The 25,816-nt window shown below is 41.3% G+C and overlaps 1 protein-coding gene across 3 annotated transcripts in view; it reads right to left on the bottom strand.

The window, feature by feature from the left end:
* Esr2 (estrogen receptor 2) overlaps positions 1-25,816 on the bottom strand; it is a 68,165-nt gene that overhangs the window by 15,251 nt on the left and 27,098 nt on the right. Inside the window, exons 4-8 of one of the 3 annotated variants that reach the window (XM_023566086.2) lie at positions 18,804-18,920; positions 11,316-11,615; positions 7,755-7,893; positions 6,814-6,867; positions 860-993 (exon numbers count right to left, since the gene is read on the bottom strand). In XM_023566086.2, coding sequence (XP_023421854.1) covers positions 860-993; positions 6,814-6,867; positions 7,755-7,893; positions 11,316-11,615; positions 18,804-18,920 — 744 coding nt within the window. The remainder of the gene's footprint in view (positions 1-859; positions 994-6,813; positions 6,868-7,754; positions 7,894-11,315; positions 11,616-18,803; positions 18,921-25,816) is intronic. The other 2 variants (XM_063241114.1, XM_063241113.1) reach the window with 2 other exon arrangements.

Genomic DNA, 25,816 nt, shown 5'->3' with positions numbered 1-25,816 from the left:
GTGATTTACAAGTTCTCCCTTGTATGCTTTTCTTTTTAGTGTTCACAAAGACCAGGTATTGCTCACAGGGTAAGAGAACAAACATCCTTACTTCCCAGACACCTTCCGGAAGTCCCGCTTCTGAAGTCAGGTCCCTCTGATGCTGTCACCCTGATATTTCTAAAGGCCTCTTGCCTCAGTCTCTCCCTTTTCCAGTTAGCCCTCGCATGGAAGTGGGGTGACCTTTCTCTAGTACTTTTCTGTGCACACATTCCCTGGTCAGAGCCCCTGCTGTGCCTGCTCTGCCTCCCTAAAGCAGACATTTGCACCCAGGCACCGCCTTTTACAGCTGGTCCGTTTCCCGTCTTCCCTGAAGCCTCATTCAAACACTGCCTCCCCCATCCCTCCCGCGCCACCCCGCTCTCCTGCAGCACCAAAGGGGGGTTTTTATGATTTGCTTCCTCTCTTTCCACCCACTATGAGCTATCTGAGGGTAGGACTGTATCTTTGGGGTCTTTGCTGAATGAACACATGAATCAAGCAATCAATCCATCTGTAAAAGCAGAACCCAAAACATTAAATATAGATCCAAGTCAATCACGCAAAATGTCCATCAAAGCCTTAAAAAAAGAAAACAGTTGCATGGAAAATACTTTAAAGGTATTTTTTAATGAACCACTTTGGGCTGCCGATGAATACTTTATGCGTGTTACCAAACATTAACTACAGTTTAAATCCCTATAAAAATAAAACTGAGAGGGCAGAAAAGAAGCCACTCTCCCCCTTTAAAATGAAACAGATGTTTAGGGCTCCACATCATGCAAGTTCTAGGAACAGTGTCTCTCCCCCACGAAGCGCAGCCCGCGGGGCGGTTACTTACTGGAGTTGAGCAGGATCATGGCCTTGACACACAGATACTCTTTGTGCTGGAGTTTTAGCTCACGGAACCTTGAAGTTGTTGCCAGGAGCATGTCAAAGATTTCCAGAATTCCTTCTACACATTTCCCCTCATCCCTACAAAAGTTCATTTAGGAATTTAAGGAACACACGGCTTCAGGGAACCATTACAGCAACAAGGAGCATTTTTCTTTTTCGCCTCAGTTTTCACCTCGTGCATCTTTTGACTATGATGTAGTATGAATACAGGCCACAGCCAGCGGCAGGAAGTTGCTAGAAACATCTTCACATCAAGAAGGCAGGCTGGGCACACGGCTCACTGGCAGAGCGTTTGCCTTGCATGTACAATTCCCAGCAATGCAGATAAAAATAAAAAAGGCATTCTTAGAAATCCTTGATGCAAACATTCATGCCACTATTTAGGCAAAGTGTGTCTCAGAACTACGTGTTTTCTCCTGCCTCCTCGCTGAATATTTCCCACAGGAGTTCTGCTGTGCTGATTATTTTCAATCTAAACCATTTCAGTCCATCGACCCTCACTAGACACGCTATTAAAATGAGATATTCCACATTCCCTCAAAGTGTTAAGGAGAAGGCTGAGCATTACAGGAGCAAATTCCTCAAAGAAGAATAAACCTTCCGTTCTCATTTCCTAGTGGCTATGTAGAAACTGAGACACTTACATGTAATTTGAAATAAATGAATGCAACGTACAAAGAAATCACAATCGAAGATGGCCTAAAGTCAGGAAAAGGTAGATATAGGGATATGGAAATGTTTAATTTGCTGAAGATTTTGTTTTGTTTTGTTTCGTTTTGTTTTGTTGACATGGGCTCTTGTTATGGTGCCCAAGCTGGTCTTGAATCCCGGGGTCAGGCAATCCTCCTGCCTCAGCCACCTGGGACTACTAGATACCTGGGATACCTCTTCACTCAGCTTGAAGGTTGTTTTATTTTTAAGCAAATGTTTTACACAAAACTTTGAACTATATAATCGTTCTTTTGAGCACTCCTTACACAAATGAATTTTAAGTATCCTTTGAAGTAAATTATTTTACTTTATGTAGAAAAATACTGGCTTTTATTCACTCTACTCAGACATACATCGTTCCACCTCACTGCTCTCAAAACACTTCTGTTATCATCAGTTAAAGGTTTTTGGAGGTTTATGACAGGAGGTTGGGGATTTAGACACAAAACCCTCAGTGCTCCTGAAAGCCTGCAGCACACAGTGAAGGGCCCCCCTGGTGGCAGTGGGCCCCTTTGTACCTCATTTTTAGTCTCTTTAGCTGCCCCTGAAAGAAGCATGAGGTCTCTAAAGCTGCAGCTGCTCCTCGCCCCCTGCTGGAACCCCGAGCCAGAACATTTCCAGTGAGTATGGCATCTGGAGGGCAGCCCTGCAGAATTCAGATAAACTGACACCGCTAGGTACCAACTGTCTCGGGGAGCTCTCTTCCCCCAGGTGCTCAGCTAGGATGGCAGCCCCCAGGATCCTCCGTTCCACGGCACTCGTGACCCTGCAGACTCGCCTCCACAGGGTAAAAACACGAAAACTGCTCACTTTGGCAAATCAGCACGGTAGCTTCTGCAAACAGATGCAGCTCTCTGAAGGCACAGAGGTTACAAATGCCAGGGACCTCTACAAGGTACACACAGGAAAGAGTGCCTTGGAGGACAGAAGATGGGGAAAGAGTGCCAGAGTCTGTGGAAACCCAGCCCTCTCCACATGACATCTCCCTGTCTCTCCCGACCACCTCCTCAGCTCTGGGCCTCTCACTGAGGACAGTGGCTCTGCATGTACACAGCAGGCACACAGCACAGGAACCCTCGTCATGGAGTGCCCCGCATGCTGCCAGATCAAGTCTCTCCAGTTACCTGGGGACTGTTAGTCATTAGAACTACAGCTGCTGAGCTCGAGGACACATGGTACTGGAAAAAGCTGATTTTGAAATATCACTTAGGGACAAACCAACTCCTGCACTGATGCTTTAATAGTTTACTCTTGGCCATTCTCTGAGCGCCAAAGTCAGAGGTGGACAATGCAGCAACACTGCAAACACACTTCCCCGAGGAGGTGCACCTCAAATCAACCCGACTTTCCAGAAGTTGCTGCCTGTGCTAAGAATGGTCCATACATACTGAAATCAGTATCATTTCCTCATTAAATAAATGCCACTTTAGATAAAAATTCCTACTTCGAAATGGGGAGAGGGTTTATTAGGGCATCTGAAGCCCTGATGAAGGCTGAATTCACAGTAATTAGCACATGCACTGCATGGAAAAAGTGAACTTCTAAACCAGTGATCATGAGACTTCTAGAGACAAAGTGACAACACTACGACTAAATCCCAATACTGAGTTTTTAGTCCAGAAAAAACAGCTGTTGTCTGATGCTCGGCTGCTGGGGTGACTTGGCCCAAATACCAACACAGAGGGCTCTGTGTGTCACTCACGGCAGCACGCCACAGGCTGCACCAGGACTGACACCCATCCTGCGGCCCAGCCCTGACTGCGCTCACGCCTGCGTCAGCAGGTGCGGCAGACGACTACTGCCTTAAGGTCGGTGACCGGCATACGCCACACTATTTTAACCCTGAAATCCTAAGTTCTCTATCTGTAATTCAAATCTTCAACTTCTAACTTATAACTCAGTTTCAAGCCATAACTAGAACATTTACTACTTTCAAGGTTAGAATATTTTATTAACTTCACAGGCTGTGGAAAGCAAATACATTTTTAGAAAATAAAAGATGAATACAGGGGGCGCAAAGCATAACACCTCATAAATTAGTGTCTAGTAAAGCTCTTTCAGAGTTTGTAAAGAACAAAGGGAGGAGGTACCTTAAAACTTAGAGGAAATCAATTTCATTTATAGATTGGGTATTCATATATATCATTCATATATATAGGGTCGAAACTGAGTTATAAGTAAGAAATTAGGACAGAAGCCAAAGATTTGAATTAAGGGGAAAACTTATGATTTCAGTGTTAAAATAGTGCAACAATACACCAGTCAAACCAACCTACTCATGGAAATACACTTTCTGCACACCACTGATTCATAAACCAGTACAAATAAAAAATTAGTAATTATCTATGAAGTATCTTATTACTTAACAATTGCTCTTTTATTTAAAAATCTATCCTGTTTGACAGAACAACAAAATGTGGAATGAGTGGGCCCCACTTTGGGTACGCTGCTCTGTACCTCTATGTGTACCTGCATGGCCACCTTACAGGGACCCAACACTTAGCACAGAGAGGGCTTACTGAATACTGAACTGAAGTGAAATTACTTGGAGACAAAGAGTAAATTAAAATTTAGACACAAAAATTTTAATATCTATTAAATATGTGAATGCAAATGTGTGTGCAAACTCTGTGCATTCACAGTCATCTGACTCCAAGGAACCTCCTCCAAAACTTTAATGACATTTAGGTGTAGATAACACGCAGATGCAAAAATGTGTGTGTGTTTGTGTGTGTGTGTGTGTGTGTGTGGTTGAATTCAGAGCCTCTTGCACACTAGGCAAGTATTCTATCACTGAGGTGCAGCCCCGCACACACACACACACAGACTCCTTTTTGAGACAGGGTCTTTGCTAAGTCATGAAGTTTCCCATGCTGGCCTTGAACTCACTATCCTCCTGCTTCAGCCTCCTGCATGGCTGGAATTTCAGGCATGAGTCCCTGCCCAGCTGTTTATGCTTTTCTGTTCCAATACTGAGGACTGAACCAAGGCTTTTGCCCTGAGTTACATCCCCAGCCCTTCATTCATTTTTTATTTTGAGACAGGATCTCAGTAAGTACTGTTTTGCCCAGAGTGGGCTCAAACTCATGATTTTCCTGCTCCACAGCCTCCCAGAGCTGGGATTACAGGTGTGTGCCACCAAACCCAGTTACAATATTTTAACTAGCAGTCATGGTAAATCTTCACATCAATTTATGATTCTAGAAGAACTAGCTTGTTAGAAATACGATGAAATAACTGGATTTCCATTTCATGGTTTAAGTTTACCTTCTGCAGAAGCCTCAACAAGAATAATGGGGCTTGACATGGTGGTGCATGCTTATAATCACAGCACTTGGGAGGCTGGAGCAAGAAAATTGTCCCAAATCTGGGCCTAGGCTATGAAGTAATTTCAAGGCCAGTCAAAACTATTTAAAAAAAATAGTAGGAAATAGAAGCTGCAACCTCAGTATCTATTTACATGCTAACTTAATTGAATTCATTTCTTATACGAATGGAATAAAGGAATTCTGGTGGGACAATCTAGCAAAAAACTTACTGTTAAGTAGTATGAAGATTATTTACTTTGCAAAAATATTTATAATACAATCTCTTATGGGATAAGCATCTCCTCCAGAAACATACCTACTACACACAAAACAGTATTCATCTATGAGAAACATTAAGTAAATTATCTTAGATTTGAAACTCTATAGACTTCACAAAGTTAGTATCCTGTTGATACTGTAAGATAGCAACAAAAAATACCAGTAGGCACTCCCAAAGAAAAAAAGTCTGCTGTTGTGAGACATGGTGGTGCACACCTATAATCCCAGCACCTAGGAGGATGAGGCAGGAGGGTTGCCAAGTTCAAGACCAGCCAGCCTGGACTACACAGTAAGACCTGTCTCAAAAGGAACATAACAATCAATACCAAACCAAACTAAAATGCCTGCCTAATGTAAATGCTTCCATATTCAGTGAAATATGTTAAATTTATGTTATAAGTAATGGGAGTTTCAGATATTTATAGAGTAATGAGAATCTATTAAAATTCTTTCTCCTATTACCTAACAGGGAGGCATACCATTTATCCAAGTCTAGTGTTAATTTATAGTAATTTAAACATAGTAACTTAAACACAAGGAATTAAGGAACCCCCACAGAGAAAGGAAAGAGTTAACTGTAATGAAAATCAGAAATGAAAGTCACTGAAAATGAACAGTTTGGTATTAATTTAGAAATAAAGACAAAAAGTAAACCTAATCCCACTATCTGCAAACTTATTGGCTCATCAAGAGGCAGCACATCTTTCTAGCATTAACTTCTAGAAGAACTGGATGTGTATATTCATACGCACATGTGTGTACGTGAAGGAGTATGTGGCTTTATTTAAATCATCATGTGGGGATGAAAGGATGCAGCTGCTTGGGCGTGACCCGAACACGATACCCTGCGAAGACAGCAGCAGCGGGCTTTTAAAGTGGACAGAGATAGGACAGAGCTGTTCTAAGACAAAAGAAAAGTAGAAAGCCTGCCCTTCTGCCCCCTCAGTCTCTCTCCTGCCAGGGGGCAGTGCGCTGCTGTTAGAGTGCAGACTTCCACTGCAGCATGGTATGCTCACCTAGAATCCCAGCTAGTGGGGGGTGGGGAGAGGGTGGCTGATGCAGGAGGGTCACTAGTTCAAGGCCAGCCTGGGTGACTCGGCAAGTCCCAACTCAAGATTTTTGGTGAGGATGCATGCTCAAGGCCCTAGGTGCAATCTCCAGCATGGCGGGTAGAGGGAAGAAAGAAAAGTGTAGACTTCATGGCCATTTCTTCCAGGCCAGTCCCACCACTTGCTAGTCTATCACTGGTAGTCACTTAACCTTGCGTCTCTGTGTCTGAGGAACAGGGATGATAATAGCGCTTACCCCCAAACAGATGTTATGAAGATTAAATGGCTCAACAAATGCAAGTGCCTAGATGGTGCCTGGTACACACAACCAATAAGTTAGTCGTTCTGATTGTTACTGGAGGGTCTGATGCCCCACCCCGCCCTGGGCTTCCAGGGCGTCCCTCTGTGGTCCACCACCTGGGCTTGCTCCTGTTCAAGCCACATCCCACGCTTCTGCTCTTCCTCTGTTCTCCACCAAAACACCTCCATTACTCAGAACAGTGCTCTCTGTCAGGGTCATCCATGACAACAGGCAGAATGGGTGCTGATACCTTGAGGCATCATTCTTCATCTGCATGCCGTGCGAATGAGGGTCTTCTGAGGACCTAAAGTGTAACAGGATTACGATGCGAGAGTTGGGGCAGGCACTTTGGGCTCACAGCGCCAGGCGTCCTCCTCACGCTGCTCAACTGCGTCTGAACACTCGACACCAGGACTTGTTCAATATAAGGGGAAGTGGACATCAGCCTCCACCGGGCTTTCAACCTGCTCACCCTTACACCAAGACTTTTCTAGGTTTCTTGCAAAAAGGCTTGAATGTTGTTGTATATTCATTTTCCCTCTAAAAACAGTTTGACTGAGTCAATTAAAAAGTTTTTCCTCCCCTGTGCTATCTTTAAAAGAAAATTAAATGCAACCAAGTTATGATACTAGTACTGTCAGGTCTCAACTCTTGTTGGTTTCAGCCGGTTTTAGTAACCATTCCCTCCACAATTTTTTTCAAAATATGCTGTTAACAGTACACATATTAGAGTGAATTAAAACACATGAAAATAAATTTGGCAGAGTCGTAAGAATTTTCCCACCTGCCCAGCTAGTTGGAGATGTCATAATGAGTTGCTATAAGTAGGATAAAACAGCAGAACAACTCAACAGTATAACTGGAAGTAGAATTTGTAATGCAGAAAAATCTGTGTTGACTGTACACTCAGTGGCCAGGACCCTGCAGGACACACACCCTCTCCGTGGCCCTGGCCTCTGACTGCTAAGTTCTAACCTACACTGTAGGTTAGAAAGGATCACAGGACACTACTGAGTCCTTGTTTTCACGCTCTCCTCTCCTCAGGTCCTGGCCCAGGGAAGGAGCTGAGCGCGCTTCCATCCTCTGACTGCCTTTTGGGGTGTGAGACTTTAATTGCGGCTCCCATGACTTTGTTCTCACTAAGTGCTTTACTCAAGTCAGAGAAGATGCATCAGGAATTTGCTTCCTCACCTGTCCAGAACGAGGTCTGGAGCGAAGATGAGCTTGCCGGGGTGGTCAATTGAGCGCCACATCAGCCCCACCATCAGCACCTCCATCCAGCAGCTCTCCAAGAGCCGCACTTGGTCCAGCAGGCTGAGCTCCACAAAGCCTGGGGAAAGCAAGAGGCCGTGAGACACACCCACCCTCCTCCTCCGAGCCCGTTTCTGTAAAGACAGAACAGCAAGTTTTTAAAGGAAGAAATGTCTGGACTGAAAATACACAACTTGAAGTTGCTGGCCCTGGACTCCTAAATGACAAAGTTTATTTTGTATGTACTGTATAAAAAGCTATGACCTGGGCTACTGGGCTCCCCAGGAAGACGCCAGAACAGAAGGCCAGGGCTGAACCTCGGGAGCTATAGCATCCTAACAATTCTGGGCACTGCTGATGAGAGGAGGAGGCTACATGGACAAAGACAGAAGTCAGGAAAACAGAGAGTAGCACAGGACTCTGCAGAAAGTCAAAGCTTCAGCTGAAATTGTTTCTTGAATTGCTTAAAAATTTCCCATCCGGGTGACGATCACTCTTCCAGGGAGAACACTGACCCCAGGTGATTTCATCCTGAAGAGCTAATGCCACAGCCAAATCAAGCCCTGGTGGTCCAGGAGCATCTGCTAGACACAGAACTGGGATGAGACAGGTAATCTCTAAGAAAATCAGCATCTATTTTTCCCCACTGTGGTGGTGCACATTTGTCATCCCAGCATTTGGGAGGCTGAGGCAGGATCACTGTGAGCATGGACTACATAGTCAATTGAAGACCAGCCTAACTACAAAGCAAGACACTGTCTCAAAAGAAACAAACAAAAAGAGCATTTTTAAAAGCAAAGCAGCAAACACTGCAGATCCTCCCATAAGCCATGATGGGGCAGGGAGCCAAAGGCACAGCCTTGCAGTGAAATGAACTCAAGTCTGCACATCAGCCATATCCTTCCTTGGTAGTTATTTAATATGGTTTTGTTTTGCTCTGCTGGGGATGGATCCCAGGGCCTCAGTCATGCTGGGCAAGTTCTCTACCACTGAGCCATCCCCGCTCCAATCCTTTACTCTCCTTTTAAATCTGTTTTTAAATAGGAGAAACGGAGGAAGCTTGCCTACAGGTAGAATCTCTTACTACAACCACTTACCCCTGAGGAGACTGGCACAGAGCCCACAGCTCGCTCAACTCTGAACACTGACACTACAAACCTGCACAAAGCAGAATTTAATGGAGTAATGACTGCAGCCTCCCCAAGCCACAGCTTATGTCTAGTTCTGGTTCATAATGGGTGCACTTTTCTATCTCCCTCATAATCACAGTCCCTGAGCCTACTTGAGAGAGGACAAGCTTTTTTATTCTTATATTCAAAAGGACCAAGGCTAGACAACAGTTTAATATTTCTTTATTAATAACAATAACCAGGTCAGCTGTGATGGGAGAAGCACACCTTCAGATTATAGTTAAATTTTCTGTAAAACTTTCAAAAAAAACACCAGTTTGAAAAGGGACTAACGCTGCTCAGACATTCAGTTTTGTTAAGTCACAAAGAAGCTGCACAGCTGTTGGTGATAATTAATTTCACTAACACTCTGCCTGTGGGGTCCTGCAAAATAGTATTTGCGCCGGGGATTTAGCTCAGTGGCATAAGCGCCTACCTAGCAAGTGCAAGGTCATGAGTTTGATCCCTGGTTCCGCAAAAAAAAAAAAAAAAAAAAATTAGTATTTGGAATGCATTTAAAGCAAAAACCAGAGGAAAGTGCATGTGTGTTTTCTCCTCTTGGAAGCAGTGGAGAAAATGAAAGAATTCTGACAAAGGTGAAGATGCCAGACAAAATAAAGCAAGGAAATAAGAAAAGCCTCGGAAAGCTCAAAAAGGCACAGACCCGGGCCAGCAGACTTCCGCAAGCAACGCTGTCACCCAGGGCCTTGGCTCCCACTACCCCAACTCTGCTTCATGCAGCTTCTCATCCAGCCCAGGCTTTATCGCTCCCTACTGTCGTGGTGCCCTGCAGGCCGTGGAAACACTTCCCAGCTGAGAGCCTGGACAGAGACCCTGCTTCCTAGATGGCTACAAAAGTGGATGGAGAAGCTCTTTGTGGGGTGGGAGAAGGGGGTGACGGATTGCTGCTATTCTGGGTTAGTATTCTAGTTTCTCTTTCATAGAAAGAAACTCCCGTTCAAATGATGGTTGGTCGTGTTAGCGCTTTACGTACAGACACTCCTCAACTTACTGTAGGGAAACGGTAAGATAAACTGAAAGTAAGTTGAAAATTCCGTAAGTAAAAAGTGCATATAAAGCCAGGCATGTGATTTTACTAGCTGCATCCGAGTTTCTGGAGAGGATGAAGCAGGAGGATCACTTGAGCCCAGAAATTTGAGGCTAGCCTAGCCAACACAGTGAGATCCTATCTCAAAAAAGAAAAAAGAATTTCATAAACCTAACCTACCAAATGTCGTAACTACCTTCACCTACCCTAAGCATGCTTAGCACACAGGCAAAAGTCACCTAGCAAAAGCCTGTTTTATAATAAAGTGTTGATTAGCTCACAGTGCTCATGGAATACTGTATGGAAGGAGAAAAACAGGAGCCTTGTGTGCTGAAGAGGAAAAACAAAATGCTTGAGTGGATATGCTTTCAGAATTATAAAGTGGAAGAACTCTAAGCTGAACCATTGTAAGTGGGGAACTATCTGTACACATTACAAACAGTCTGGGAAAGTGACCACTGTACGAATGGGAAAATACACATTCTAAATGACAGATCATCAATGTTCATTGTTACCATCCCAAAACTACTGACCCACTGATTCTTGTTATTCCAAATCCTAATTTCTTCTGTGTATTCATGTGTAGTCATTTATGCGTACAGCACTGGTACCTTATTAGAACAGTCTTCTACTTCCACTTAGCATCTGAGAAACCTTTCACTTTCATACCAGAAATACTGCATCCCCACCGCACCACACTGCTCTTCTCAAGGCAAGAAGTCCACAGTCAAGAGACCAATCAATGTGGAGGCCACATCCCCCCTTTTAAGTATGTTCCTGGTCCCTAAGCCCTGGAATGTCTGCCCAAACGGTCCCAAGTCTTAACTCCAGAGGCTCGATGGGCCTCTTCCCTGGATCCACCTTGCAGCCTGCCCCAGGCATGGGAGGTAGCTAACAGGCAGTACCCACAGGAGATGCAGACATGTGGGATGCTGGGATGCAGTGTGCACCATGGGATGGAACAGCATCAGAGGGTGAGGAAAAGAAGAGCGTCAGGAAAGGAAAGAGGCCAGGCACAGCCTTCACAAGCTACCACATCTGGTAGAGAACTCAGAGACCTAGAGTTCTCGATCAGAGGTTGGCTTCCAGGAAATGTTGAAGGTGCATATACCGAGATAGGAGGAAAGAACACACTTTATGTTACACTTATAAACTAAGATGTCAAACTGTTAACATGAACTCTAGACAGAGTTCATGGATGTTCCTTTCACACTCTTGTCCCCAAAACGGGAGGGGCAGGCCTTCCTATAGATCAGTGGCATGTTAAGAGTCCAAGAGCCCTACCCGGAATTTTCTTGGCCCAGCCGATCATGTGTACCAACTCCTTGTCGGCCAGCTTGGTGAGCGACATCATCATGGAGGCCTCGGTGAAGGGAGCGCTGGGCCGGCTCACCAGCACGTTGGGCGGCTCGGCCTCCAGCAGGGTGAGCACCAGCTGCTCGGGGCTCAGCGCACTCAGCAGCAGCTCCTTTGCCCGGGGCGTGTGGCCCCCGTGCTTCTTGGCCTTGCTCAGGCAGTGCAGCTGCTCCCCGGGACTTCTCTGTCTTCGCACCACTCGGTACCCGCACCTCTCTCTCCGGGAGCCTACGGGGAAGAGCAGAGGTAGAGACAGTCCATCTCGGACCCAGACTCCAGCTCCCCCAGTGGCCAGGACAAAAGATGCAGCAATGACCCAGCTACAGTTACGTCTCACGCTGGGCTGGCTTATCTGGTCTCAGGACGTGCCTGGGAACAGAAGCTCTGCATAGCGTGGACTCCGCACAGCATGGACATAGGTTATTACAGTGGAGACAGTACTAGCAACACCAAGGAAATAACATCTGAGGGACTGCGGGAGATCCCCCTCTTCACAGTCATGAATGGACATTAAAAACATTTCTCTTACAGGTTGCTATCAGGCTTCAGTCTCCAAACTGTCAAATTAGGAATTATTGTTAGGTGGAAAATAGGGGAAAGTTAGGACTCCAACACTGATATTTCCCAATAGTTATCAAATAATACACTTTTATATTCTTAAAATGCTTACATGAATACATATATATATACACACGTATGTATTCTCTTTATACACAGTATTCATAAAAATAAGTATACATCAAATAAATTAATCCACAAAATCTGGAACCTACAGAAGATAATTTTAGCACAAATTCTTTTCATCTTTTTATGCTTTTTGCATATTATACCCTGAATTTTTGTAATTTTCCATATTTTATAGCAAAGTTAGAATTGTCCCTCTCTTTTTATTAAAGATGTCACTGTGGGCCAGGGGGCTTAGCTCAGCAGTGTAAGATCCTGCCTGGCAAGCATGAGGTCGTGAGTTCAAATCCTGATTACCCGCCCCCAAAGACTGTAAAAATGTCACTATGATAATCTGAAAAACCTATAGTATTCTGTCCTATTAGTATAGCATCATTTATTTTTAAAAATCCTCCACTGATTAAAATCTGTAATTTCTTAACTAGTTTACATATTACATGTATCCAATAACTTCCTCATAATTAAAAGAGATTAAATTATTAAAACCAAGACATGTATTAATTTAAAATTTTAATAAATGTTCACAGATTACCTACCAAAAATAATATTTAAAAATTTACCCCTGGGCATTAAAAATAAAAATAAAAATAAAAATCAATCTCAATCTCTCTTCCTCCTTCTTAAAGACTGAATCCAGGGTCTTACACATACTAGGCAAATGTTCCACCACTGAGCTACACCTCAGCCCCCCAAATTATTCTTTATCTCTGCAAGTCAAGGAGTGACTGAACAATCTTACCATTATATTTTTAAAGTTACTACTAACATTAACCAATATTTGCCAAATAAGCAATACTTTTATGCTTATTTGCTTATATTTCCCCTTTCTTTCCCCCTTAAAATGTATGGAAGTTCTTAATATAGTCATAAATAATAATATGATTTTTGTTGTGTACAATATTTTTCTTGTTATACAGCTTTTAACTTTTCTGATGATATTTTTGTCATAAGAATTTATAATAATCATATCTGTCTTGTTTCACATCAAGATTATACAAATACTAATTCTTTATCTTCATGAACACTATGTAGTTCAAACTTGCCAAAGTTTTTGCACATGTGTATGTGTTACTGATATTTGGTGCTGTATTCTCCAAACTAAGGTAGAATTTCTCCAATACTAGTTACTGGGCAGGTGTGGTGGTGCATTCCTGGAACCCCAGCACATGGGAGGCTGAAGCAGGAGGACTGCCATGAGTTCAAGGCCAGCCTGGGCTACCTAGTGAGTCCAGGTTAGCCTGAGCTATGTAACGAAAGCATGTCTCAAAAAAAAATACTTACTGAATACATTTTTCTCACGGATTTAAATGGCTTATCATTAATACATAACTTTATGTAACTATATATAAAGTCATGTAACATAAATTATATATAACTATAAAGTTATAAAGTATATATAACTAATATAACTATAACTAATAAAAGTGTCTTTTTGAGATTCTATGCTGTTTCATAAATCTATTTTTCTGTTCCTATGCTAGTCCCAAAATGCTTTTGCTGCTGTAGGCTCACAGATCAGAACATCATGGGACAGAGTCTCTAAGATGATGAAGGAAAAGTCTGAATTTTGAGTGCTAGTCCAGCTAACCTATTATCCAAGTATGAGAACAGACTAAGGATGGTCTCCATTAAACAAAGGTTGAGAAGACATAACAGCGACATGTATATCCTTCTGGATGGAGAAAAATGAACCAAACGAAACACTAATGGTCAAGAAGTAAGGGTAAGAAAATAAACTGGTAAATATGGAATTAAATCAAGAAAGAATAAAGCAGGGCCTGGGGATTTAGCTCAGCGGCATAAGTGCCTGCCTTGCAAGCAGGCAGTCATGAGTTCGATCCCTGGTACCGATAAAAAAATGAAAAAGACAAAAAAAAATTAAAAAAAAAAAGAAAGAATAAGGCAATAATAGTTTTTGGAGATAAAAAAACAAGGTAGAACAAAATAACAGAAAACACATAAATAAGAGAGGAAAGGTTTGGGTTAGACTTTTCTAAGTTGTTTTATTTGGGAAGAGAGAGGCTTTAATTTTTAAATTAATCAAGAATGCACATTAAAAATAGAAACATCACTACAAAAATTAAAACAGAATGCATGCCTTTCAAACTAGCAGTAAAGGAAAGACATGCAAAACTGATCCTACAAGGAAAGAAATAGCAATACATGATGAGTTGACTCATTCATTCATTTCACTCAGAGACAGCGTCTTGCTACATAGTCCAGCCTGGCCTTGAACTTACTATGTAACCGAGTCTGGCCTCAAACTGGCACCCTCCTGTCTCGGCCTTTTGAGTGCTGAGACTCATCATTACACTATAAAAGAAAACCAAGTAACTCTAAAATTTATATCAAAATGACAACAAAGCACAGCCTCCAAACATAATGCACGAGAAGTGAAAGAACATGAGTCAATAAATATACTACCATCGTGATGCTTTAACATACTGCTCTCAGCAACTGACAGAACAAATGAAAACAAAACAAAAACAACAACAAAAAGTACAATGTGGAACAATGACACCAGCCTGGGCTACATGCAGGAGTCAATTCCAGACCAACCTACACTAAAAGTAAGACCTTGTCTCAAAAAAAAAAATACACATTATTTTCTGTAATAACAACAAAATATAACTTTTTGGGCCAGGAATTTAACTCAGTGGTGTAAGCGCCTGCATGAAAAGTGCAAGGTCATGAGTTCTATCTTCAATGCAAAAAAAAAAAAAAAATTTTAAAAATTAAAAAGTACATAGATTTATATATAACTTCTATACCCTTGTAAATTTAAGCCCAAATATATCTCTAAATATTCACTGACTAAAGATAAAAATATGAAATGAAAGTTAAAAACATACTGTAAGTTAGGATATCACTAGCATGGGTATAAATTTTATATGAATTTTCCCTTAAAAAATTCAAAAGTAAAAACCTATAATATGCCTAGTGTTTATGCTCCTACTATTGTTTGGTCACTAAATTCAACTACCTATATATTTATAAAGAAATACAAGAGTAAGAGAAATAGACATTATGAGAAATAGACATTATGAGAAATAGAAAGTATGAGAAAATTCGGAATTTTTTTCTGCTTCATTTGATTTGACCAGGATATGTTTGTAATTCATGCAGTACCTTAGGGACCAACACATTAGTTTGTTTCTCATTTCTCTTTTTTTAAGCCCTTTCCCATTCCCTTCCTTTTTCTCCTCCCTCCTCCAGTTCCCCAATCACCTTTTTATTGCCTGTTGAAACTATCCGTCTCAGCTCATGCTTTGGCTTAGAATACTTACACAGATTGGGAATATAGGATTCCTGTCCGTGGCACATTTTATTCCTTGCATTTCCCCTAACCTCCCTCTCAGCCCTTGAAAATTTAAATTATTAACTCCTAAGCAATTTCATCAGAATCTTCTTTTAACCTTGGCTAATTATAGTACAAGGGCAGGCTCTATCTATTCAGGGACACTTTAAACAAATATGTAACTTACTAACGGAGTTCAGAGCTTACCAGTGGTGAGATCCTATGGCGCACGTGCTGCAGCAGGCTGGCTGTAGCACTGAGAGCTCTATAAGTTCCCCATCACTGGCTTGGACTATATTTTATCAATAAGCAAAGTGCCACAAACGTTTAACATCAACTATGCTCTCCAGGTAAAACTGAACAAAATGAATGGTTTAAGAAAGCAGTTTTCTGACCACACATTTCTCTTTTATATAGAGTGTGAGGATAAGAGGCTTAAAAAACCATCCAAAGTAAGTGATTTTGAATCCACACATTTAAATTTCTTTGAACAACCTTTACCGACAGAGTCCGGGTTCCAGGCCTTGTAGCGAAGGAGTTCTGGAGACTCTAGGCTCAAAACAGTTGCTTGATAAGCAGCTCCTATTTTTCTACCAAGGACGTTTCTAGTGTTGTGGTTTTGATGCTGCACTCCAGACACCTGCCTCTGAGTGAGTTTTTAATGAGGTGATCCAATTAGATGTGGGTAATGGCTCCAGCCAAAATGATGGATGCTAAATGATAGGGCCAGCTAAGGTCACCTAGAAGATTCACATACCAGGCATTGTGCATCATACACAGATCACCTTTCCAACTACCCTAGAAGAGAGGTGCTATTCCTGTCTCCAATGCACAGAGGAGGAACTGACACAAGACAGCTCAGAGACACTGTCCAAGGTGGGAAGCTAGCAAATAGAGACAGGATCTAAGCCCAAAGAGGACGCTAAATCCAGAGCTCATATTTTTAACCATTATTTTACACCACCGAGCAAATCTTTTTCCTGGAATTATACAGAGCAAGTAAATAAGGAAATGGGGCCTAAAGATGCTGAGCTACCATCCCAACACAGGGACACAGACCAACCTTGGAGCGAGTCCAGCTGTCTTCCTGGCTATGCACATTGCAGGGTCCTCCCGCCATTTAAACAACCACATCAGTACTTCAGCAGAAAACAGAAGATCGGAAAAACAGAAGACACAGTAACAGAATAGACATGATTTGTGAATAGAGAGGGATGCAGATGGCCTGGGAGTATCCAGACTATAGACAAAATACTTAACACTCCCAAATCAAACAGAAGGAAGAAGGTAGACAGAAGGTTTTAGGGAAGGGTAGACAGGAAGGCTGCCAGGGAGGGAGACACGCAGTTACAATCTAATGGTCTCTCCCTGTGGTCAGCGAAGGACCAAGTATTCAACTGTGTAAATCTACTGGTATCATATCCTCCGTAATCTCCAAGGAGAACATACTCTTTTTCCTGAGAGACCCTACTCAGTGACTTTAGCGAAAGTCAGCCCTTCTCTGTAGTTCCTTTTCCCTTAAGGACTCTTTATCCCACTTTTAAGAAAACTAAGATGGAGAAAGGGACCCTATCCCTGGTTGTCAATATGTCTTCATGCTTAAAACCCCATGAAACCCGCTGGAGCAGATACCTGTTTCGGATATAAGAAAACCAAGAGCCAGGGGGCTTAAGTAGTTTGAGCACAGTCATATTTAGCAAAAAGAGAAGAACCAAAGACAAGACTCATCTAAAGAATCCAAGTTCCAGGACCTAGCTACCATGAGCAGTAAGTATAGAGATCCGAGTATAAACATGTGCATCCTTACCCGCACGCAACACTGGGAATCATTTTTCAAAGCCATATATGCATTCATCTTTAGGATTTCCCCTCAGTCTCACCTATACCTAACTCAACAGCTCTCAGTCCTCTACAGTTTTATTCATAACTTTCAACTAACCTTTTGTGCAAACAGCTGTACTCACTTATATTCCATGCATCTACAGAAATTCAAATTAAATTACATAATGTAACAATTTTGATAATTACAGAAAGGCTTGGAGAAAACCCCACTGGATTCTATGAAGGATTTAACTGAAGTGGTGGGGTCAGAAATATTCAAGTGTTTTGGAGAGTAACCAGTGCACACTGGAAGGTCATGGGCATCCGCAGAATATTGGTCAGCCTTCTGTTGCTGTAACAAACACCTGAGACAGTTATCTCAGAAACAAAAAAAAAGTTTATGGGCTCAGAGTTTTAGAGGTTGCAGTCCAAAACCTGGGAGACCCATTCCTTTTGGGCTTCTGTGCAAGGATCTATGTTAGGGAGCACATGGGCAGGGGGCAGGGGGCAAAACTGCTCACTTCATGCCAGGAAGAGAGAGAGAGAGAGAGAGAGAGAGAGAGAGAGAGAGAGAGAGAGAGAGAGAGAGAGAGAGAAGGAAACAAGGTTCTCTCCAAAGGCGCACCCACAATGACTTCAAGACCACCCCTCAGCCCCACATCCTGAATCTCCGCCACCCCAACAGCACCACCCCAGGAACAGCCTTTACCCCCCGACCTTTGCATGTCCCAGAGAAGAGGAGAATGGCAGTGACTCTAGCAAAGCCAGGAGACGGCCAAATTAAGAGAACTGCAACTAGACTCCTGAGTTAGGAGAAAGTTCTACTCTATCACCCACACTAGAAAAAGGACCAGAAGATGTTTACAAAGCAGAGCTACTAAGAGGTGATAAGGGAGCAAAAGAAGTTTGGAAGTTTTCAGAGAGTCACAAAGAAACAAGTTACAAAATATTGCCTAGCAGAAAAAAAAGCAGGGCAAAGCTGAGGTGACTATAAAACAAACAAGTGTGTAACTCACAAATGAACCAAAAGAGCCGAGTGGGAAGAGCAGGATGTGGCACCTTTGTTAATTTTTATTCTAAAGTGTCTGTGTTTTCCTCTTATCTTGTATATGTATATGCGAAATATATGGGTATGTGTATCTTATGTCACATACACATGGATATGACACACACATTTCTGCATAGAGCAAAATCTATGCTGCATGTACTTTTTATAGTTCTATCATATCTCTGACTGATTTTCTTTCCATTTATAGAAAGGTAGTAGAGACACAGGCATCAGGTTTACCCACAGCCACCCAAGAACCCACACGCTATTCTATTTTCTAGGCACAAGCTTTAACTGTGGACATTTGCACTATGGAACAGGATTTCGTCCTTGGATGGGAACTTTCTAGATCCCAGACAGATGAGTGGCCCCTAATCTGCTGCAAGACAACTTGAACTGTAAGAAACTCTTGCCCGCGGAGTACATCAATGCAGTGTTGACAGTGCACAAACACCGGAAGAGGATGACCACACCTAAACCTGCTCTCACCCGTTACACGGTCCCAGCTCCTCGGGCAGCGCGACCTTCAGCGTGGCCCGCACGGTAAAGGAAAGGGGACACTCACCACACTTCACCATTCCTACTTCATAGCACTTTCGAAGTCGGCAGGCCTGGCAGCTTTTCCGCCGGTTCTTATCTATGGTACACTGATTCGTAGCAGGACAAATATAATCATTATGTCCTACAACGGAGCAAAACAAAAACAAAAAAGGGGACGCTATAGTTAGAATATTTTGGTTAAATATCTTCCAGGTCAACAACACTGATAATAGTACCTAGTCGAGAGATACAGGTAACAAATGCCAAAATTAACCATATTGTCACATTGATAATGAATAAAGGGGACTGAGGAATAACTCGACATCCTATTTTTTGCTAACAGGTTATTTCCTTCACGCTTGTAGAGCTCCCAAACTTCTACATTTAGAAATACTCTCCTTTGGATATAGAAACAGTTACATGAAATACTTTACTCTGAATCACAGAAATCAGTTGCATATCAAGTTATCAAATTCAACTCCTTATATATTTTTTATAGATTTTCCTCTTTGGAATTTAATGTGATGTGAGAATTGATAGTCAAATAAGAGAATTAAATAATCTTAAAATTAGCAAGCTGGGAGGGATAAAAATTAGCAATCTATATAGAACAGAAACTACTGCTGCTTGACAACTGTCGTGAAGTTCTCACCCCTTCACCCCTTGCTCAGCCTACTGCACAGTATATGAGTGGGGAGAGTGTATTTCCCACTATGTGATGCCGGCCTTGGCCATGAGACTTTTTATGCCAATGGTATGTTAACAGACGGACAATACTAACGGTTGGCTTGGCCTGTGGAACTCCTACGAGTCAGCTGCTGATCCAAGGAGAATGTGAAGGCATAAAACTAACTCCAACTTTGTACCAGCCGTGGTAACCTTTAGATTTACATGGATCTGTCAGTTAGCAAAGAAAATGGACAAGAAATATAGTGATGCTTTCCGATCTTCTCTTAGGCTCCTTTTCTTTTGTTAAAGTACAGCTCATTTCTTTCATTTATATATAATCTCTCTAGGGCTGGGGATGATAGTGCCTGCCTGTAAACCCAGCACTTGGGAGGTGAAGCAGGAGGACTGTCCCAAGTTTGAGGCTAACCTGAACTACATAGTGAGTTCAAAGCCAACCTGAACTACACAGGCAAGACCTGTTCCCAAAATAAGAAAACATTTCTAATATGCCCTCATTTTCACTTAAGTATTTTGATCTTTTCTTTTCATTAAATTTCTTTTCCATATTTTATGTTTTAACTGAATGTGTGGAGGGCTGAACTACACTCTCAATCTTTTTTTTAATTTTGAGATAGGATCTTGCTAAATTGCTCAGGCTGACCTTGAACTTGTGATCCTTCTGCCTCAGCATCCTGAGCAGCTAGGATTACAAGTATGCACTGACACATTTTATCTCATTAAAGTATATCAGCTCCCATATGTATGAGAATTGGAAGGCTATCGCTTACATCAACGATTATTTCTGCATGATGGAATTTGGGATGACTTTACTGTCTCCTGGATTATAATTTCTTACATAATCTGAATGTTGCATAATGAGCATATTTCATATTTACAAAAAAGAAGTGTTTGTCGCTGTTGTTAGTACTGCTCCTATGAGTAAGGTGAGCTGGGTGTTGACCCTGAGCATTGTGCAGAAGTCTCCTAGGAGGGGTGGCCCCACTGCTGGGTGTTGCATCCTCAGTGGGTGGAAGAGTGTGTCCACCTGAAGGAGGGGTGGTGACAGCCACAGAAAACATTTTGTCACACAGAGGTAAAAATAATAGGATCCAGGTTCCTCAAATATTACAGAAATGAGATATAAATATGGGAAAGAAAAAACCAGAAAAGAAGTTTTTGGCATTGAATTAAAATCCATAATATTGCTTTGTAAAACATAGACATGGAAACACTGAAGCATATATGTATGTGTGTCTATGTAAATATGTATATGTATACACGAATAAAGTTATTCCATAACTATAACCCTTGAGAGGACCATTGCAAGAGCAACGAGAAAACTATCACTCAGATTTTGGTTTATAAACACCATTCTCCACTAAGAAGTCTCCAAGGAGAAATAGCTCATTCCAGGACTGAGACAGGAAATGTACAAGATAAGTCTGAAACATCTTCTGCAGGAAGTCAAAAAAGTACCCAATAACAGGAACATGTCAAAAATAGAGCCAGATGGCCTCCACTATCCATCTCCTGCTGATACCGCGTAGACATCCAACAAATGACACAAAACACAGCAACCCTTTGCAGAAAATAGCAAGCCATAAGTCATACTGATAACAAGATAATTTACTGCAGGTATAATGAGGAATAAGATATTTACATAGTCTCAAAAGGATTTCCCAACAAAAATATTCTTTAATTACTAACCAGGAAAAAAGTACTTTTAAGATAAAAGCAGCATCTAGGACAAATTAAAAGCATGCATCACATGAACAGAGCTAAAGAGAAGACCACAGTTCTGTGACATGCCTGCCAATAATGTGTAAGTCGAATCTACTGATGAGGAAACATCAGACAAACCAAGAGCAAAGAACATTCTGCAAAATATCTCAAATCTTCAAAAGCATACCGATCACGACAATTTAGGAATGACTGAGGAGCAATTCTGCACAGGGACTAAAGACATCACCAAACGCAAAGTCTGGTCCTGAACTGAATGCTGTGCTATGAGGGCACCGGTGGGGAAACTGGCGAAACTGGAAGGCAGCCCAGGATGCCCGCAATGGATCGATATTAATTTCCCAATTCGGACAGTTATACTGTGGCTGTACAGAAAACACATACAATATATGAGGATAAGAGTATAATGTGGCAACTCTTTCTTGGATGATCACAGAAAAAAAAGGTTTGTAATATTATTGCAAACGCATATTTTAAGTTTGAGATGCATTAAAAATAAGTCTTACCACTGACTTTCTAAACAATATAGCTGCTTATTCACATAATACAAGTAAATAATCAAATACAAATCAGCTGAAATTTATCTATACTTCAACTGTTACTGTTCTAAGTTTTGAAATTGACTTCCCTTTTTCCAACTCACCAGATTTTTTAAAATTTGGGTGTTTTTTGTCTTTTTGTTTTTTGTTTTTTGAGACAGGGTCTCTCCAGCTCTGAACTCACTATGTAGCCCAGGCTGGCTCTGAACTCACAGCAATCCTCCTGCCTCAGTCTCTCAAATGCTAGGGTCACAAACATGTACAATCATGTCCAGGTCTTACACAATTTTAAAGAACATTCTTCAAAAGACATGCTTTCATTTTGGGGCTACACTCAAAATTCTAACAACCTTAAGCAGATAACAGTATTTGATGAATAAAACACAAATTAAAATTCAGCTGTTTGTGATTTTTATCACTGTGTCCTGAGTTGCGTTGACCTGACGTGAGGTCTATAAAGCAAATGCATAGCCTACAGGTGGGTAGCAAAAGACCTGTTCTGCACTGCAAAAACTGCCTCTCTTGCTGACCTTCCCCAGTGCAACGCCTGCCCAAGCCAGCACACCAACAAACCTGCCTGCTGATTTCCAGGTACGTTACATCAACATTTCATTTAGTTACATAATTTTTCTATAAAGAACTCCAATTCCTATTTTACAAATGAAAAAAAAAAAAAACCTAGCCCAATAATCTCCTTAAGATTATTGTTTTAGTTTGTATGTTGCATAACAAATTTTTAAAAATTTAGTAACTAAAGCCAAAACAATTATCTCATCATTTCCATGAATCAGAAGTTAGAGCTGAGCTAAATGCTGTTTCTCAGGCTGTGATTAAGGTGCGGGCCGGGTGCACTCTCATCTGAGGCTCAAGGTCTGCCGCGTTCTTTGATGCTGCTGACAAAAATCAATCTCTTGCAGTTGTAGGGCTGAGGACCATGGCTTGTGCCAACTATGGCTGAACACTGTTCTCAGCTCCTAGAAGAAACTGTAGTTCTTAGTTCACAGGCAGTTTACAGCATGATTTTGTTTTCTTGCAGCCACGAGGAATGAGTCTCCGTGACTTCCAGTCTCTCTCCAGTTGGCTATGATGGACTCTTACCCAATCTTACCATATTCCAGGACAGAATCTCCTATTTGCTATGTGGCATAATCCACCCAAGGGGGACCCTCATCACATGGACAGATTCTATCCATATCCAAGGGTAGAAGGTAACAGAAGTCATGTTACGAAATTTTTAAAAGAACAGACAATTACCTTGCTATTGTTTTAAACTTTCTTTTATCATACACAAAAAGAAATTACATTTGTGAGAACCAAACTATGTATTTACAATCAGAAATTTTCCATTGCAATTTAGAGCATAATGCTTTCTGTTTAGAAGATAAATGTAATCCTAAATTCAAATAGCAGGAGCAATCATATAAGTACTTTCTAAAAATCCCAAGAATGATACATGGTATCATGCTTTTTGGCTTTATAAAAACTTTAGAGCTCGGGATATAGCTCATTAGCATAGTGCCTGCCTGGCAAGTGTGAGATCAGAGTTTGACTCAAAAAAAAAAAAATCTCAATATAAAGAATTTTATAGCAATGAGTATCTACAGGACTGCCAGAAGTTCATTTTTATTTCCTAAGTTTCTTTTAAAGGATAATTTTACCTTAAAAGAAAGGGGTCAAAAATACAGTAATATGAACATGCTCAATAAAGGTAGCTTAGAAAACGTCTTATACAAGCAGGAAAAAAGACACTTCTCAAACTGCACCAAGTATCTCAATGTGCTAAAATGTTTTTACTACTGTTCTGTGCAACTCAGAAGCATGCGACTCCACGCTAACAAAACAGAAAAGGTCAAGATAAAACCAGAAGGAAAATATGAGTTAATCAGTAAAGATTTTAAACTCCATAGAAAATTTTAGTTCTGTAAGATAAAAGGTTATTTTGGCTCTCTGTAAAATTATGCTTTAAACCCACAAGTATCCAGCTTCATGGCAGAAGTGAGCCCTGGGCTTGGAATCAGAAACAGGAGGTTTATCCCCACAGCCACCTGGTCACTTTTACCTCTCAGTGACAGGCATCTGCCTGGGCCTTGTTCCCCAAAGTTCAAGGCCAAGTAGGGTCCCGGATAAGTAAATGTATGACTCCAAACAGCAACACTTTACATGATCTGTGGGCTACCAGGGATTTCCAAGCAAAGCTCAGCCTCAGTAAGGAAAAAGGAGCTGAAGATCTATGAACAACAAAGAGATTTTAAATTTTCAAAGGATAATTATAAAATGACCCTCAGAATTTATAATTAGTTATTTATGGATATAAGAGAAATAGTCAAAAGAATAAAACTTATAGTAAAACCATTAAAAAGTGGGTTCAGTTCCTCAGAGGGGGGAATGCTATAGGCAGCTGAGTTAGTTAGAAATATCACAGGCAGTCAGACAGGGCCGGGTCCTCCAAGGAGCCAGAGAGGACCTTGCAGCCTTGGAGGAGACAGACACCTCTGCTGTGGGCCAGATCTCAGGACAAAAGGCAAAACAAATGCAACCACACCCTAAGTATAAGCATCGGGGGTTGTTATTCTAAATAGTTATTGGTTACCTTGAGGAAGCCAGAAAGAGCCATCAACCCAAAACCCCTTACCAGTAGAGACCCTATTCTGTATGGGTGTCCACTTGCCACTTGACTTGCTTTCCCATTTGTCCCTAATTTAATCAATTTTACCTGCGCAATTAATCTCATTGGTTGGCCACAGTTCTGTCCCACCTTGTGCCCACTTTGCCAGTTCCCATATTTTCCCCACCTTAGACCCGCCTCACTTTGTGGTTTTACTCTAGAAAGTCCCTAAAAAAGACAGCATCTTTGGCAAGCCACCTGGGACCCCTTCTGGCTCCCAGAGATGACACACTGAGATGAAATCGGCAGCAATATGCAAGAAAAAATTCTCTAGGAGGGGGAAACAACATTCCCATCTTACTTATGCAAATGTAACCACACATATTTTCAAAACTTACACATCTTATATAAAATAAGTAAAGTTTATTTGTAAATTATCTTTCAAAGTAAAAAAAAAATCAATTCCCATGTTTTAAATAAGCGAAAAATGGATGGATTTATTCAATAAATATTATGTCAAGAAAATATATTAGCGATAATTACATTTGATTCAGTTTATTCAATATGCCAAAATAAAATTTTCAATTAAACAATGAAATGTAAAAATAAGCTTTATAAATAATAAAGTAAAGATAAAGTTTATATAAACTGTAGATGTGAAAGGACTTTTTTTTTTTTTTTTTTTTGTGTGTGTGTGTGTGTCTGAGACAAGGTCTCACTATGCAGTTCAGGCTGGTCTTGAACTCACTTTGTAGCCCAGACTGGTCTTGAACTTGCAATGATCCTCCCGTCTCAGCCTCCTGAGTACTGAAATTAAAGTGCACCACCACGCTCGATGTGAAAGGATTTCTTAAATATAAAAATTATACATAAAACTATCAAAACTGGTAATACCTCACAACTTAACTAAAGGTATTTCGGCATGTCAAAATCTATCGGAAATACTGACATTCATATAAATATATTAAGATTAAAAGCACACAGTGTATAATGCATGTTATCAGAAACCAACAGAGAAATGTGTGAAACCTATGACTGAAGAAGTCACAAGGTGGAGCACATCTAAGGATGAAGGGAGCGGGGTGGGAATGGGAAGCAGAAGAACTAAGCTGCGTCCTGTCCATGCACCAGCCTGGGCTACAGGGACAGCAAGATCAGCAGCTACTACGTTATCAAGACCCTGCCTCAAAAAAAGGAAACAGAACAAAGCCTTGCACCAGCTCTCCATGAGGCACGTAATCACTGTACTGCAAACGTACTAATAAAAATTTTTAAAAAATGGAACACATTTTCAAGACTGTGTTTGTCTGTATTTTACTGGATTGCAACCTTAAATAACCCAATAAATAGAATTCTCTTTGTTCTGGGGATGGAGGGAAAGGCAAATAAGTTTAGGAAAAACATTCATCTTACTAATTAAGGGAAACATTAAAATCAAAAGACACTATATGTGCCAAGATTTTTTCTTTTTTAAATAAGATTTGA

Source organism: Cavia porcellus, unplaced genomic scaffold (genome assembly GCF_034190915.1).
Source record: "Cavia porcellus strain 051 isolate PalLab524CR breed Dunkin Hartley unplaced genomic scaffold, mCavPor4.1 scaffold_31, whole genome shotgun sequence".
Taxonomy (NCBI): Eukaryota; Metazoa; Chordata; class Mammalia; order Rodentia; family Caviidae; genus Cavia; species Cavia porcellus.
This window is presented reverse-complemented; position numbering and strand designations above follow the sequence as displayed.